This window comes from Geotrypetes seraphini, chromosome 1, assembly GCF_902459505.1.
Source record: "Geotrypetes seraphini chromosome 1, aGeoSer1.1, whole genome shotgun sequence".
Lineage (NCBI taxonomy): Eukaryota > Metazoa > Chordata > Amphibia > Gymnophiona > Dermophiidae > Geotrypetes > Geotrypetes seraphini.
In genome coordinates this window covers 536,306,405-536,323,632 of record NC_047084.1, presented here as the reverse complement: position 1 = coordinate 536,323,632, position 17,228 = coordinate 536,306,405, and the positions used below count along the sequence as shown (strand labels likewise).

General features: G+C 45.4%; 1 protein-coding gene across 5 annotated transcripts in view; it reads left to right on the top strand.

Annotated features, from left to right (window-relative positions):
• Positions 1-17,228, top strand: part of YTHDC2 (YTH domain containing 2) — a 217,440-nt gene that overhangs the window by 79,165 nt on the left and 121,047 nt on the right. For all 5 annotated transcript variants that reach the window (XM_033929088.1, XM_033929090.1, XM_033929087.1 and 2 more), the window contains exon 14: positions 8,460-8,638. In XM_033929088.1, coding sequence (XP_033784979.1) covers positions 8,460-8,638 — 179 coding nt within the window. The remainder of the gene's footprint in view (positions 1-8,459; positions 8,639-17,228) is intronic.

The following is a 17,228-nucleotide window of genomic DNA, read 5'->3' as shown; positions in this document are numbered from 1 at the left end:
TTTTGTGGTTAGTACAGAGATCTTATAGGTGGGTAGAACTCCTAAGAGCTTGACTTTGATTCCAACTGTATTACTGACTTTGTATCCAGATCACTATAATGCAGTTTAAATAGGTTCTCTTTTTGGAAGCCATCATGTAAATCAGTAACCATAAGTGTGTCTGCCAACAAACAATTTACAAATAAAAATGACTGAACACAAAAAAACCCTCATAAGTGTGATCACTCCAAGGGGGAGGGGGGGTCATAGTTATGAGAAATGTCATTTCAGGAATTAATGAGAAATTTAAATATTTTTGATTGCTGGAGAACTACCCAAGGAACACAGAGAACTGATACTTTTTATTCACATGCAACCCAAATGTACATATATATTGATGGCATATGGACTCATTGCAATCCTTCCTCCCGTTATCCCACTCTTTTGGAATTCCTCAAACCCACTCTCCACTAGATCCTCCCAAAAACTGAAACTATCTTTCCCATCTATAAAAGGTATATCCCGCGCAGGAAAACTTGGAATATCCCTCCCCTTTAGAACCACAGAACTCTGGAACAACCTCTCATCCCCGCTCAGAAATTCTAGCTCCTTCCAATCCTTCCGCAAACACTTGAAAACTTGGCTCTTTTCAAAAATCTAATCACCCCCCGTTCTCTAGTACCCTGTCCCTCTCTATCTTCTCAGTCCCTCTCCTATATCCCTCTTTGTAGTTCCTTTCCTCTCAACCTCTGTAAACCGTGCCGAGCTCTGCGCTTGCGGAGATGGTGCGGTATACAAACCTAAGGTTTAGTTTAGTTTAGTTTATCAGTGGGGGGACTTGGGAAAAGCGGAAATAGAAGTTATCCACATTTCAGATCTGGGTCTCTTGGAGAGGATTCTGTAAACTTCAGAGGAGACCATTTTGGAGGTTGAATGAATCTCTGTTGGGATACCCGGAGGTGTGTGAAGAGGTTTGATCCACCGTTGAGCAATATCTGGGGGATAATGATTCGGGGGAGATGATTGATGGGAGTCTTAATAAATTGGGGAGCTAGCAAAAAAGAAATAGGGATGCTAGGATACTGCACTTAAAAGAACAGCTGATCTATGTATGGTCCCTAGAGTAGCTCCTTAAATTTCCCACTGTATTTGTGCATACTTTTTCTTTAGATTCTTGTAAAATAAGAATAAACATGAATATAACATAGTAATAATCTGTGCTACAAGAGAAAAAATATCTGGAGAGGACCTAGAGCTAGATGCACTAAAGTCAGCAATCGTCGCTAAACATGTTTTCACAGCTTTAGCAACGATTGCTTTTACCAACCCGATGCAGAAAATGGCCCACCGTGTATTTTTCCCCTCGATCGCCCATTTTCACATCCAGCCATGCAAATGAGCTAAAACCCCATGCAAAGTAGCCAAGCGATTGATGCACTAATCACTTGGCTATCCCCCCCCAAGAAAAAAAAGGTTTTTTTGAGAGAGATAGCATGGCGGCGGCGTGAAAGAAGCCAGAAACCAGAGCTCCGTCTTACTTTGCAGTTTTTAGGCCGGATTTTACCCGACCGCAGAATTGTGGATTTTTTCTCTTTTGTTGAGTGAAGGGTTTGATATGCCCCATAGCAAACGCAAGGGGTTGTCTGGGTGGATCCCCCTATGGATTGGTTCCTGACGAGATCACCAGCTATAGTGACAGGGGGAGAGTTTCCTGCGGCTGCTCTGGTGGAAGGAGCCATATCTCTCCCAGAAGTCCGATCACCGCCCAATCTGACTCAGGACAGCGTTGAAGGAAGGAACACTGAGGACCCGACATGTTCAACGGAGACCGGAAGGGGGACCCACGCTGCCTGTGAAGCCAAGTCTACAACGAGTAGAGGAGCGTAAGGAGCCAACTCCTCGCTGGCAACTTTGTCAAATATCTGGAAATTACTCCAAAAGTTAGATGCTACAGTAACAACATCGACTGGTGAAATGACTAAGCTTGTGAGTAAACTTAACAATTTGTCCGCTTCAGTTCAGAATATTAAAATGGAATTGGACTCTTAAGTTTGACTAAATAAGTAAGGAAGTTTCCGCTTTGCAAAATGTTTCAGCCACTGTAGTCAAAGACAGAGTCCTTTTTCAAAGGAAAATTGAACAGTTGGAGAATTTTAATCGGAAGTTGAATCTCCATATATTGAATTTCCCCAAGTCAGTGTTATCTACATCAGTGTTCTTCAACCTTTTGACACCTATGGACCAGTGGAAATAAAATAATTATTTTGTGGACCGGCACCAGTCCGCGGACTGGCAGTTGAAGAACACTGGGCTAAGTTGTGCCCATCTCCACCCAATCTCCCACCCAGACCCCGCCAACATAATAGTACTAATTATAACCATTTTTTCCATTCATTTTTCATATATACACACACACGCACAATATAATCGTATTAACAACACATAATGGCTAGCCACAAAATTAAAATACACAAAGCATACTGTATGCTTGTCAACATTCATTCTTACCAGAAAACAGCCCCATGCAAATGCAGGACCAAAAACTAAAAGTACTAATATTTACAAATAATAATAATAACAGCTTATATACCACAATACCGTGAAGTTCTATGCGGTTTACAAAGATTAAGCAAAGGTACAAATTGATTGACTTTAAGAGGGGAGTAAGAAAGAGGGTTAATAGGACAGGAAATCCATTTTTGAGGAGAAAGTGATCAATAGAACAAGTTAATCGCTATAGAGGGGAGAGAGAAGAGAGGATCAGTTGTCTAGAAACATAGAAAAAGACAGCAGATAAGGGCCGCGGCCCATCTCGTCTGCCCACCTTAGATACTTTAGGAACAGGTGCAAGATGCAAGACTCTGCAAGCAGTACAATCCCAGAGGAAAAGAAACAAATGCATTTCTTCCTGAACAGACAGCAGATGTAAATCAATCACTAAATAAAAAAAATAAAAGCATTCTCGCCTACCATTGTTGTCTCTCTCCCTCCATACTGTGCCTTGCCTTCTGGCCTGCCCCTCCCTCCCCCCGGTGTTAACTTCAGGCCGGCTTCCTGAGTGCTGCAGTGCACAAAGCTGTGGCCAGCAGCTCCTCGCGCACGTCCCATGCCTCATCTGGAAGCCTTCCCTCTGATCTTGCGAAGTCAGAGAGAAGGCTTCCGGTTCAGGCGCAGAACATGCGTAGGAGCCTTTTCCCATGGCTTTGTGCACTGTAGCACTCAAAAAGCCAGCCCGAAGACACCGCATTGATCGCACTGTAGACCGGCGGCTGAAGAACACTGTCTTGGGCCTGATGGACGTGCCGGCCCTTTGGACCGGCAGAAAACTTCTGCGGACCGGCACCAGTCCACGGACCGGCAGTTGAAGAACACTGATCTACATCATTGGATTTGTTTAAAAAATATTTAATTGAAATTTTGAATTTTTCCCCTGAAATGGTACCGCCAATTAATAAAATTTACTATTTATTGAAGAAGAAAGAGGTTTTGCAAGCTAAACAACAAGAAGTGGCATGACAAATTGACTTTAATAATCTAACAGGCATATTGGAGAATTCAAGTGAGGAGATCATATTTAGAGGAACTTTAATTGTTTCATTGGTCTTTGAACTGAACCTGAACTCAATAATGAAAGCTTTTTTTTGCTTTCCCCAAAGCTTATTAATGGGACAGAAGATCTGGATTTTCCCAGACGTTACCAAAGCAACCCAAGACCTCAGAAAATTATTCTTAGCCATGCGGGAAGAAATAGTGAAAATGGGGGCTGCTTTCTTGTTAAGCTATCCTTGTAAGTGTCAAATCAAATATGCTGGCAGCAAATATGTGCTTTTTTCACCAGACCAGCTTTGAAATATTTTGGATATGAAAAAAATTAATGAAAATATGAAATAGGGCTGTAATAATTAATAAGCTGGAATGATTCACGTTACGCCTTTTCCTTTAAAAGTTTGAGTTTATAAATAGTTCTCCTTATCTTATTTCTTGTCTCTCCCAAGATATAATCGGGGTCTAAGGAAGAGAAATTGTGTTAATTTTTAATATGATTTAAGTTAAAAAAATTTTTTTTCCTTTATTGTTTGCTTCATATTGGAATAATCTTTTCTTGTAAATCATATTATTCCCTAAAAGGGTTATGCTCTATATTACTGTAACAAGTGGATTCCTGTAAATTTATTTTGAAATGCAAATAAATAATAAAAAAGTGTGGTTTTAGTGATCGGAACAACCAACAGGTCTCTAGATGTCAGATCTTAGGCCCCTCCCTTGCATCAACGGGATACAGAGAGAGGAGCCTAAGGCCCCTTGGGATGGGCCTTAGGCATCTGAGCCAATCAAGGCTTTAGGCTGCTCCCTGTGCATCACATGGTGCACTGGCGAGAGGAAGGCCTGTCATTTTCGATGGGCAGGACTCGGAGCTGAAAGGACCGTGCTTCCCTCCAGCTCCCAACGTTTAACAAAGGTACCGGAGGGGGGTGGTGCGTGAGTAGCATCCAGAGGCAGGAGGGAAAGGGTAGAGGATGGTTGGAGGGGAGTCGGTGGCGAGGGGTTTCAGGACCAGATGGAGGCGTGGTGCTGGGTTATCGGCCAGGCAGGAAGGAGTTGGCTTCCCCTTCCATTTTCACTGTCACTGGGGAAGGGGCATCCCTGTGTCTGTTCGTAGGGGGGGGGGGGTCATTGGGGAGGGCCATCAGTGCAGGATGCTTTTTTCTTTTTCTTTAATGGGGCAAATTGTGCATGTGTAACACACGCACAACATTTGTGCCATTAAAAAAAAGAAGCCCTAACAGCAATGACAGGAGGCTGCTTCCCCTGTCACTGCTGTTAGGGCTCTGCACTTGTGTCAATCGCTCGGGTTTGCGTGCAAATGATTTGCACCTCCATGCAAATCATTGGCATGGAAACTTGGTAGTGCATCGATCCCTCGTCCAGAATCGGCCAGAGAATCGGCCAACAGCGATCCAGTCAGTATCTTTAGTGCATCCAGGCCCTAGTTATTCATCCAAGTGTGAGTAAATTTGTAAAGGTTGACAGATTATTGGCTTGAATTTGTGAAGCCTTTGATCTCTTAAATTTGAATTTGTGTTAAATGCCTTGAGAAGTCTACTTTTGTGCCTTTGATTGCCATTTTTATAACCACAAAAACTATGATGTTGGCAGCTATCCCTTCTATACAAAGAGTAGATAAAATAAAAGCTTTGCATAACATTGGTTTCTTCAAAACATGGTAGTTTTGAGGACTGTTTCATGATTTTCCAGAATATAATTTGAACGTTCAAACTAGTCAGAGTTTGTAAATGAAGATCAACAGAAAAATGTTAAGAAGACAGCAGGAGGGATGCTTAGTGCCCGCCTCTCCAAAATGGTGGGCTTCCCCTTCCCAGTGCATCCTGGGATGCACCGGGATGGGCCTAAGGCCCTGATTGGCTTGGGTGCCTAAGACTCTTTCCCTTGGCATCCCTTCTGCTGTCTTCTTCTATATAAGGTATAGGGGGGACGTGGGAAGGCCAGGTGGCAAAGGCAGGAGGGAATGAGCATTCCTCCTGCCAATGATCTTTGTGGGGGAGGGGTCAGGAGTGTGTGGGGGTTCAGATGGCCACAATCTTCATGGGGGAGGGTCAGGAGTGTATGAGGGGTTTGGGTGGCCACGATCCTCGTGGGGGTGGGATGTTCAGGAGTATGGGGGGGGGGGGTCTAAGTGGCTACAATCTTTACAGGGGGCTGGTCGGGAGTGTGTGTGTGGGAGGTCCATGTTTCTGAGGCAGGAGGGAGTGGGCATCCCTAATGCCTTTTAGGGGGGCCGTCGTGGCTGACTATTGCAGGCCTGGTCAGTAATTTAGGGTCGTTAGTAGGTGTTGCTAGATTTAGTGCATGCCTAAGTGATTTTAGGGCATTGATCGAGGTGCTCGTTTTAATATTAATGATCTCATTTTAATAGTAATGATATCATTTGCATGGCAGAGTCGGAGGCTGTAATGAACTCACGTAAAAGCCCATGGTGAGCCATTGTGGGCATCGGTCAGTAAATTATGTTCGATGCTAAACTGGCTTAGTGATGATTGTTAGATGCACGGTGAGTTTAGTGCATCCGGGCCCATGTTTTTAACTGTCTTATCTCTACTAAATCCTGTTAGATCGGTTCCCCACACCAATGCAGATGATCTGTTAATTTGATATGGATTGCAATGTTTGCAAGTCTAAGTTTAGTTTGGGGCAATTCTTTTTGCTGGCAAAATATCAGCATTCAACACATTACAATCAAAAGAAAACATTATCATAATACAATATAAAATCAATAAATGCATAATCATTAAATTCAAAAGTAACAAACAAAATAAATTCTAGTGCAAGGCGCGACAATTGCCAAGCACTGTGGTCACCATGATGCCTAGAAATTTCCCTCTGGAATCTGAGATTTTTCATACCTTCAGGTTTTATTTTCTTTCTTTTTTTTATGCAGAGCTTCCTCACAAACTACATTTTCCAGCTCTGCACCATGATTCTGCTCTATGTAAACTTGAGCTGCATGGTGCAGGAAATTTGGGTAGTCTCATGGTGTTGAGTCTTACGGAACTTGAAACTTAAGGACTTCTCATTTCCTGTGCCATGTGGTTCAAGTTTAAAGAGAGCTGAATCAAGATGCAGAGCTGAGAAATGCAGGTTTGCAAATATCAAGGTGTAGGAGTAATAAATGGAAGACTCCTGAACATATTACTGTAGTTGCTTAGGAGTTGACTGTTTTGAGTGAGCAAGAGAAACAAGGTGATGGCTTGGGAGAGAGGGGGTATGAGCGAAGCTAGTGTAAAGGACTGGGGAGGGAGACAGTATGAAAGAAAGAGAACGACCAGGGGAAGGAGTGGGTACTGTCTGTGTCTCTAAGGCTATGAATAAGAATGCTCCATTTATTCTATCCACCATGCTAAGAAATAGTCTTTAGTCCATGGAAAAGCTTCTCAAGTAATAGGCCCAAAATTCTAGAACTCGCTACCTGAGGAGCTGTGTAAAATTGGTTCCCTTATATTTTTTAGGAAACAACTTAAGTCCTATTTGTTTTGAAAGGCCTATTTTATGATGATTATTTTTTATTTAAGTGCATTAAAAATTATCAAAACCTAAGGTGAAATTAGAATAAAAAGCACTTTCATGATGGCTTTCTATCTTAGTGTGAAAAATTTAGCAAAATCCAAAGTGAAAGCGAATTAAGCGCTTACTTATTTTTTTTTGTTTTGTTTTATGTGTAAGATATGTGGTGTGGTTTGTTTAATTACTGTATATTTCAATTGTTTTAATTATATGTGTTTTAATAATAATAATAATAATTTTATTTTATATACCGCCATACCCAGAAAGTTCTAGGCGGTTCACAGCAATTAAATTGAGATACAAGTATAATCCACCGAGAGCTGTGGTTTATGTGGAATATAAGGGAAGGGGGATTTTATTTTTACATGTTTTATATGAGAATGGAATTTATGGGAGGGAGGGTTGGAATAGGGATGGGGATAAGAATTTGTGAGATGTGTCATTGATTATTTCTAAGTGATATATTTATTGTTTATGTGATTGAATATATTTTAACACTTAATGTAATCTTGAAAATGAATAAAGAATATTAAAAAAAAAAATAAAAAAAAAGATTCCTGAATGTCATGTACCTGAGAGTAGAATACTGCGCTCTTCTAATGGACAAATAGAGAATCAAATACAAGGCTTTTATTATTAACCACTTTTATCAAACAATGGTGTGTTAGGTTTCACTCAGCTTCCCTTAATACAGAATATACTGAAATTTAAGAAAACTGTGCAACCAATCTCATGCCTGCTTTTTGTTCATTGACCTGAGAAAAAGCAATCACAAATGCATTGAGTTAGTTAAAAGATATCACCTACACATCATTTGTTGACTTCCATTTAGGCTGATCTAATAACAAATATTGTAGTGGGGAGAGTGGCAGGGGATTGAAGGATGGTGAGATTTATTTGTGGGAGGGGTAGGGAAACATTTAAGGATAGATGTTCAGCAGGTGGTGGTGAACATTTTTGTAGCTTCTGGCAGCCATATTCCTGGATATTCAATTGTAGGGCCATGTCCAGGCACAGGCATTGAATATCCAGGTTTATGCAGCCAGCTCTCTCTCACGCAATTAAGTATAATACTCAGCATTTAACCACCCAACCAACACCGCTAAAGATAGAACTGAGTTTTATGCGGTCTGATTGGGCTGCTTGACTAAAGTGGTTAAGTGCACTATTAGCACTTAACCGTATAAGTGCTGACTCCGCCATCAGACTGCTGACAAAATAGCCAGCTTTCAGTTTAATGGTCCATGGTGATAGTTAGTAGTACTAAGTGCCACTGAATATCAGTGGATAGCCCCACCCAAACTTTTTAAACCTCCAGGAGCCTCTCCTAGCTGTTTAAATTGCTTTGAATATTGCCCTGCATATATGAGGACAAAATTAACATATGATTTTGTTTTCAGTGCCTCACTAGAGTTTGGAAATCTGGATGAAAGTTCCCTTGTCCAGGCAGATTGCAACGATCTTACTTCAGAGGACAGAGAACTTCTGAAAGCTTATCATCATAGTTTTGATGATGAAAAAGTGGATTTGGACTTGATTATGCATCTTCTATATAACATATGCCACAACTGTGATTCTGGTAAATACCAAATGCCTGCATGTGACTGTAGTTTGACTAACAATAATGAGATCTTCATTTCGTATCTTTCAGAGTCAGCATTGCTGGAAATGGTTGACAGACCAGCATCACCTGTTGGACTTCGTGTGGTATATCCAGAGACATTCTTTGAGTCAGACATCTGGGGGCACATCCAACCAATATTAACCATTGTTTTGAGCTTTTATGCCCCTTTTTACCCTTTAAAAGAATAAATCTAAACCATAACAAACTTTGCCACAGGTTATAGTTGAGGTGTAATTTAGGTAGACTAAAGAAAGGTTTTAAGAACTATTGAATTATTTTTTGAAGGTTTATGATACAAAGCTGTTTATTGAACATCAGCTTTGAGTGTTTAGTAATTCTTACATGATACAGCTTTAGCCTAATTCAGGTGGAAATGCCACATCACCCATGGAAATACTACTTAGTTAACCTTGTTTTTTATTTTGGGTACCTTACTATTGAAACATTATTTATATAGAGTAGAGAAGATGGGCTATAAACTGAGTCAGGTGACCTGTGCTTATTACTGTTATGGACAAGGTGTTTGCAGAGCAAGGCAGTCTGCTAAAATATAATTGTATGAGGAGCAATGATGGTTTTTGCCCTGAAGTTGTGGTTTCTATAATTCCTCCTGGACTCGTAGCAGTAATGCAGAAAACACCAATTTGTAAGATTGTTGTTAAATGTGACCAGCTATCCACATGAACTTTTCTCTAATGAAAACATTATTCTTGCAATACAATTTGCCTAGATACACTTGAGGAAGAATAAGATAATTAGGCTTATACATTTTTGCTGCCTAAAAACTACTTGAAATATTTGCCTTTTTTAAAAACCAACAATACCTTTTCCATGAAATGGGATACAGAGAGTCTAAACCTGTCTTCTAATTGAGCTGAATAATTTTAAATTCTCTTTCCAACTTGCTACTTAACTGTACCACACACTCCTCATTTTGAATTTTATGTTAGGTGTTGCTTATTTTTCAATTATTTAATTAAATCTTTGGTATTTTCGGTATATTTATCTCGTTGACATTGGTGGCTGGTGAAATATTAAACTGGGTAGGTAAAGTACATTTTTTAAGGTGAATTTAGGGGGAATATGTTCTCTCTCTAGACTTTTTCCAGTAGAAATCCTCATTATCCCAGGACAAGCAGGCAGCATATTCTCTACATGTGGGTGATGTCATCCACAGAGCCCCGTCGCGAACAGCTTTTCAAGCAAACTTGATTGAAGATCTTAAAGTTTGCTAGTGCTGCACCACGTATGCGTGTGCCTTCCCGCCCTACTAGAGAGCGCGTCTCCTCAACGTGGTCCTCAGTTCTTAGTTTTCCGTGGAGCCAGAAAGCCCTGTCTCTCTTCTCTGCGAATCTAAGTGCCTTTCTTGCACCACGGCTTCTTTTATTATTTTATCGGAAGTCGCTGTGCTGCGTCTTTTCTTCTTTTTCAACTGATTACAAAAAAAATAAATAAATTTTTTGTTTTCCTTCTTCGTTCGCGACCAGGGGACCCCGGTTTTTCCTTGGCCGCCCGGCCTCGCAGTGGCCGCGGCATTCCTTCCTGCCTTATATCCCGGCCTCTTACCGGGTTCAAGAAGCGCACACAGTGCGGTCGGGTGATCGCCATCACAGACCCGCACTGTTGGTGTATCCTTTGCCTGGGTGTTCACTACCCTACAGACTCTTGCCCTCCTTGTGCCACCCTTCAGCCTTGGTCTCTTTGTCAATGGTGGGTCAAGATTGTGGAACTCTTCAACATGGACCCATCAGCGGATAAGACCTCGGCCCCCGGTCTAGGCCTCGGTCTCGACGTCGGCCTCGAAGACCTCGGTCCTGAGCAAGTCTCCCTCGACTTCGAAAGCCTCGACAGCTCCGGCTTCGAAGGCCTCAGCTACAGGTAAGTCTCCTCTTCCTCCTTCAGGTTCAGCTCAGCTACTGAAGAAGCCGTCCTCAGAATCTCTGGCCACCCAGGCAGTGAGTGTAGTCCTGCTGGCCTCGATGAGACCTCCTCCTAAGCGTGCCTCCACATTAGGGAATACTCTTATCGAGGTCACCCTTATTGGAGCGCATTGCTGCACCAGTTTGTCCAAATCCTTTGGACTCGGTGCCCATGTTCGAGGATATGCTTAAGGCTATTTTAACCTCGCAGATCTCCTCTGCCTTGGCTCAGCTTGCCCCGGCCTCAACCCTGCTCGTTGTTGACCAGCCTGAGCGTCGTGCCGAGGATTCTCGAGGCAAGGCGTGTCGGTCTCGACGCTCGTTCTCGAGTGCCTCCTCACCTACTCCCTCGAGGCGGACTTCTCTCGCCGCCTGTCCTCGGTCGAAGCGCCGGCCCAAACGTACTTCTTCCTCAAGGTAGCAGTCTGCCAAACAGCCCAGGGACTCTCCCCCAAGGCGGGGTAGGTCGCCAGGCCCTCGTACTATGGGATCCATCAAGCTCTTGGACCTAGTACTGTCTGACCCTCGTCTTTGCCGTTCTTCCATGCCGTTTCGGTCTCCGCACCGAGGGGCTTCGAGGTCGAAGACACCAGCCTCTCTGCCGAGTCGGAAGGACTCTTTTTCCTGAGGCTCGCAAGGAGGGCACCCCGGACCTCTGTTCCTCGGACCCCTGGGTCCTCGCCTTCCAGGCTCTATAAGCGCAGGCTGTCATCGACTCCCCCTCGTTCTTTGAGCGGGGCCTCCTCGACGTCCATGCTTGTGGACACTGACCTGCCAGTGCAGTACTCGAGGGAGGCTTCTCCCTCGTTCTCTGCTGCCTTCGCCTCCCCTTGAACCCGGTTTTGCAGCAGACTTTCTTCCAGAATTTGGAGGCGCCTTACTCTATTCCGGCCATTCCATCCAAGATGGAGTCCAGGTACCGGACGGTCCCCTGTAAGGGGTTTGAAAAGGCTCAGCTCTCCCACCAATCTTTGGTGGTGGAATCTTCCTTGAAGAAGTCTAATCCTTCCAAGGGTACGCGGCGGTCCCGCCAGGCCGGAAAGGCCGGACTATGGACAAGTTTGGTAGGCGCCTGTACCAGAATTCGATGATGCCGAACAGAGTTCTAAACTATAATTTTACTTTTACCTCATATCTAAAACAGTGCATCAAATCCATGCCCTCTTTTCAGGAGGACTTGCCTGTTCATCGCCGGACGGAATTTCGCCGGCTCCTGGATACGCTGTCGCAGATTCGACTTTATATGTTTCAGGTGACCTATGATGCCTTTGAACTCTCCTTGAGGGTCTCCACCTTTGCGGTAGCTATGCCGCCTAGCCTGGCTCCGTATAGTTGACATGGACCCGAATCTACAGGACCGGCTGACGAATCTCCCTTGTTTGGGCAACAAACTCTTTGATGACTCCATCGAGGCTGCCACCAAACGCCTCTCCGAGCATGAGCGCTCCTTTGCCTCCTTTTTCAAGCCCAAGGCGAAGCCCGCTCCTCCTAAGTCGTACAAGTTGCCTTCCCGGCGTTATCCCCAAAAGTGCACGCTGGCTTTTTCCCGGCTACCTCCTCGGCGTCCGCAGCAGCAAAGGGCCTCTCAGAAGTCTCAGACCCCTGCGGCGGCTAAGCCTGCGACGTCCTTTTGACTGTCCTGGTTGGGGCGGACCAGCCCCCTCCAGCCTCGAGCCTTCTCCCCTCCCTATAGGGGGCCATCTTCATGCCTTTTATCGCCGCTGGGAACTGATAACTTTGAACAACTGGGTCCTCTTGGTCATCAGGGAGGGGTATTCCCTACACTTCCGGACTCCTCCTCCGGACCTGCCCCCAAGAGAGTGTCCTTCCAACAGAGCATTACTCCCCCTTCTTCTCCAGGAGGCTCATGCCCTCCTTTACCTCCAGGCAGTGGAGGAGGTCCCCTTGTGTCAGCAGTGCACCGGATTCTACTCCCGGTACTATATGGTCCCCAAAAAGACTGGGCACCTGCGCCCTCTCCTGGACCTCCGAGTGTTGAACAAGTTCCTGGACAAGGAGAATTTCCGTATGCTCTCTCTTCCCACGTTGTATCCCCTGATGGACGAGGGAAACTGGTTGTGTTCCCTAGACCTGAAAGAGGCCTACACTCACATCCCGATCCATCCGGCCTCTCACAGGTTCCTTCGCTTTCAGGTGGGAGACCGTCATCTGCATTATCATGTCCTCCCTTTCGGTCTCGACTTGTCCCCACGAGCCTTTACAACAGGGGTGTCAAAGTCCCTCCTCGAGGGCCGTAATCCAGTCGGGTTTTCAGGATTTCCCCAATGAATATGCATTGAAAGCAGTGCATGCACATAGATCTCATGCATATTCATTGGGGAAATCCTGAAAACCCGACTGGATTCCGGCCCTCGAGGACCGACTTTGACACCTGTGCTTTACAAAGTGCCTCGTGGTGGTGGCGGCCCTGCGATCGCAGGGCCTTCAAGTGTTCCCGTACCTCGATGACTGGCTTATCAAGACACCGTCACGGAGAGAGATTATTTCAACAACACAACAGACTATTATGTTCCTTCAGCGTCTGGGCTTTGAGGTCAACTTCCCCAAGTCCCAGTTGTACCCCTCTCAGTCTCTGCAGTTCATTGGGGCGATTCTGGACATGGTTCGCCTACGCTCATTTCTGCCTCAACCTCAGCGGGCCACCCTCATCCACCTGTGCCGGCAGGTCTCCCTACAGTCCACGGCCTCAGCCAAGCAGATGATGATCCTGTTGGGACACATGGCCTCCACCATTCATGTGACTTCTTTTGCCAGATTTCATCTCCGGGTACCCCAGTGGACCCTAGTGTCCCAGTGGAGACAGGACCGGGATCCCGCCTCTCAGCACATTGCGGTGACTCCCTCCTTGCGGCGTTCGCTCCGTTGGTGGACGCTCTCTTCCAATCTTTCCAGAGGTGTTCTCTTTCGCAGAAGGTCCTAACAACGGACTCCTCCGCGTATGCCTGGGGAGCTCACCTCGACGGCCTCCGGACTCAGGGGCTTTGGTCGAGCGCCGACCGTCTCTGCCACATCAACTTGCTGGAACTTCGGGCCATTTTCAATGCGCTGGTTGCCTTTCGGCATTTGCTTCAGGATTGTGTGGTCCTGGTACACACGGACAACCAGTTGGCGATGTATTAAGTGAACAATCAGGGGGGTACGGGTTCCCTGTCTCTTTGCCAGGAGGCTCTTCGGCTCTGGGAGTGGGCGATACGCCATCATATCTTCCTTTGAGCGGTTTACATCCAGGGCGAGCTAACTGCTTGGCGGACAAATTGAGTTGCCTTCTCCAGCCGCTCCATTCCTCGACTCTGCATCAGGTGTTTGCTCGATGGGGGACGCCGCAGATAGATCTGTTCGCCTCACCCCTCAACCACAAATTGCCTCGCTTCTGCTCCAGGATTTACTCCCCGGATTGTCTTTAAGTGGATGCTTTCCTTCTAGATTGGACAGGCAGGTTCCTCTATGCGTTCCCTCCTTTTCCTCTGATTCTGAGGACTCTCGTGCAGCTCAGGTCAACTCACGATTTTGATTTTGATAAGCTCCTTGGTGGCCCAGACAGCCGTGGTTCTCCCTTCTCCTCCAACTCAGTGTCAGGGAGCCTCTATTTCTGCCTGTATTTCCTTCTCTGCTGTCTCAGAATCGGGGGTCGCTGCTGCATCCCAATCTGCAGTCTCTACACTTAACTGCTTGGTTCCTTTCCACCTGATGCCCTCCTTCGGTTTTTCTCAGTCGGTGAGGGGTGTTTTCTAGGCTTCTCGGAAGGGTTCTACTCGACAATGCTACTCCCAGAAATGGACTAGATTTGCTGCGTGGTGTGCTGAGTATAGTCTGGAGCCACTGTCGGCTTCCTTGTCTTCCGTGCTGGGTTATCTGTTACACTTGTCTCGGTCTGATCTCAAATTGACATCTATTCGAGTCCACCTTAGTGCGATTGCTGCCTTTCAGCAGCCGCTTGATGGGAAATTGATCTCTGTCCATCCGGTGGTTTCCTGATTTATGAAGGGCCTCTTCAATGTTCATCCTCCACTCAAGCCTCCCCCGGTGGTTTGGGATCTTAATCTGGTTCTGGCTCAGTTGATGAAACCTCCATTTGAACCCATTGATAAGGCTCATCTGAAGTATCTCACTTGGAAGGTGGTGTTCCTGATTGCCCTCACGTCTGCTCGCAGAGTCAGTGAGCTGCAGGCTCTGGTTGTGGACCCGCCTTTTACTGTTTTTCATCATGACAAGGTGGTCCTTCATACTCATCCTAAGTTCTTGCTTAAGGTGGTTTCGGATTTCCACCTCAACCAGTCCATTGTTCTTCTGGTGTTTTTTTCCTAAGCCCCACTCTCATCCCGGAGAAGTGGTGCTTCACACTCTTGACTGTAAGAGGGCGTTGGCTTTTTACCTCCAACGCACCCAATCTCATCGGACGGCTCCTCAACTCTTCATATCTTTCGATCCAAATCGGTTGGGGCATCCTGTTTCCAAGCGCACCTTGTCCAACTGGTTAGCTGCTTGTATTTCCTTCTGCTACACTCAGGCTGGTCTCCCACTGCAGGGTCGGGTCACGGGGCATAAAGTCCGAGCGATGGCAGCATCTGTCGCTTTCCTCAGGTCCACGCCTATTGAGGAGATCTGCAAGGCCACCACTTGGTCCTCGGTTCATACCTTCACCTTTCACTACTGTCTGGATACTTTTTCCAGATGCGACGGACTGTTCGGCCAGTCGATTTTGCGTAATCTGTTCTCTTAAATTTCCAACTCTCCCACCGTCCCATCCTGGATGGTGCTTGGAGGTCACCCACATGTAGAGAATATGCTGCCTGCTTGTCCTGGGATAAAGCACTTACCGTAACAGTCTGGAGCCACTGTCGGCTTCCTTGTCTTCCGTGCTGGGTTATCTGTTACACTTGTCTCGGTCTGATCTCAAATCGACATCTATTCGAGTCCACCTTAGTGCGATTGCTGCCTTTCAGCAGCCGCTTGATGGGAAATTGATCTCTGTCCATCCGGTGGTTTCCTGATTTATGAAGGGCCTCTTCAATGTTCATCCTCCACTCAAGCCTCCCCCGGTGGTTTGGGATCTTAATCTGGTTCTGGCTCAGTTGATGAAACCTCCATTTGAACCCATTGATAAGGCTCATCTGAAGTATCTCACTTGGAAGGTGGTGTTCCTGATTGCCCTCACGTCTTCTCGCAGAGTCAGTGAGCTGCAGGCTCTGGTTGTGGTCTAGGGACAGCAGGCAGATATTCTCGCAACCCTCCCTCCTCCCCGGGTTGGCTTCTTTGCTAGCTAACTGAACTGAGGACCACGTTGAGGAGACGCGCCCTCTAGTGGGGTGGGAAGGCATACGCATGCGTGGTGCAGCACTAGCAAACTTTAAGATCTTCAATCAAGTTTGCTTGAAAAGCTGCCCCATCGATGGGGCTCCGTGGATGACGTTACCCACATGTAGAGAATATCTGCCTGCTGTGCCTGGATAACACCTGTTACGGTAAGTAACTGTGCTTTTTCTGACCCCTCCCCCCCCACACACACACTGCATTTAATCTCAGATTGCATGGGAAGAAGTCAAGAATTCCTCCCTTTTATCACAGCAGGGAACTCCAGTAGTGAGGCAATGTAGCTAATGCTGGATGGACTTCTGTGGGTCTGTCCTGTATGTGGCAAGATGGATCAGGATGAGCTGCAGTAGGTTTTAATGACATCTTGGTAGCTGGGAAGTAGAGCCAGTGCAGGGCAAACTTTTTTTTAATGGTCTAAACCCTAAAATTGGCAAGGATGGAACAGGAGCAAATATGCGTATTTTATACTACATTCTTATCATCTGAGTACAGGTCTTGTATATCTCAGGGAGAGGGGAAGACATCTTATAGTGGAACTTAGCATGTAAAATGTAATAATATACTGGATTATTGGTTCAACATTGTCTTAACAATGAATGTGACTGTTGGGCAGACTGGATGGAACACACAGGTCTTAATCTGCTGTCATTTACTATGTTATTATGTTACACAGGTGAATCATCTTATAAACTATAGAAGAAGCCACCAAGGGATTGACTTGAGTTTTGAATGCTTCTCTTGCAGGCAGCTAGAGCAATAGTCTGCCCCTAGTGGATATATTGCAGAGGAGTGGGAGGTAGAGAATGACATGGGGATGTTTTGATATTTTGGAAAAACAAGCAAAACGGCTGGTGAAAACTGGCAAAACTTTCACAGGGATTCTGTGTATTCCTGCTAACAGAATTAACAACAGTGGAGTTTCGAAGGTCCTGCTATCATACATCTTCTTAGAGGACATTTCTATTTCAGGATAAATTGTGGAAAACAGGAGAGCTAGACTGAATTCTGAGATTATAGATGTCTAATTCATCCATAGATAAAAAAATCATAACAGTGCTTCATAGGGCATATTTCTTCCCCACTAGGGCATACAGAATAGGTTATATTTTGTACCCCTAGACATTTTAACAAGGTGGATTAGGATTCCTTTGGGTAGTAAGTCAGATAAGACAAACTCTTGGTATAACCAATATCCTCACTCCATCACCAGACTCCAAATATTACAATCAATAGCTTCCCTGTAATCTTCTCGAAATGACCAGAATCTCTTCCTTTTGTAATCCGCCTAGAAC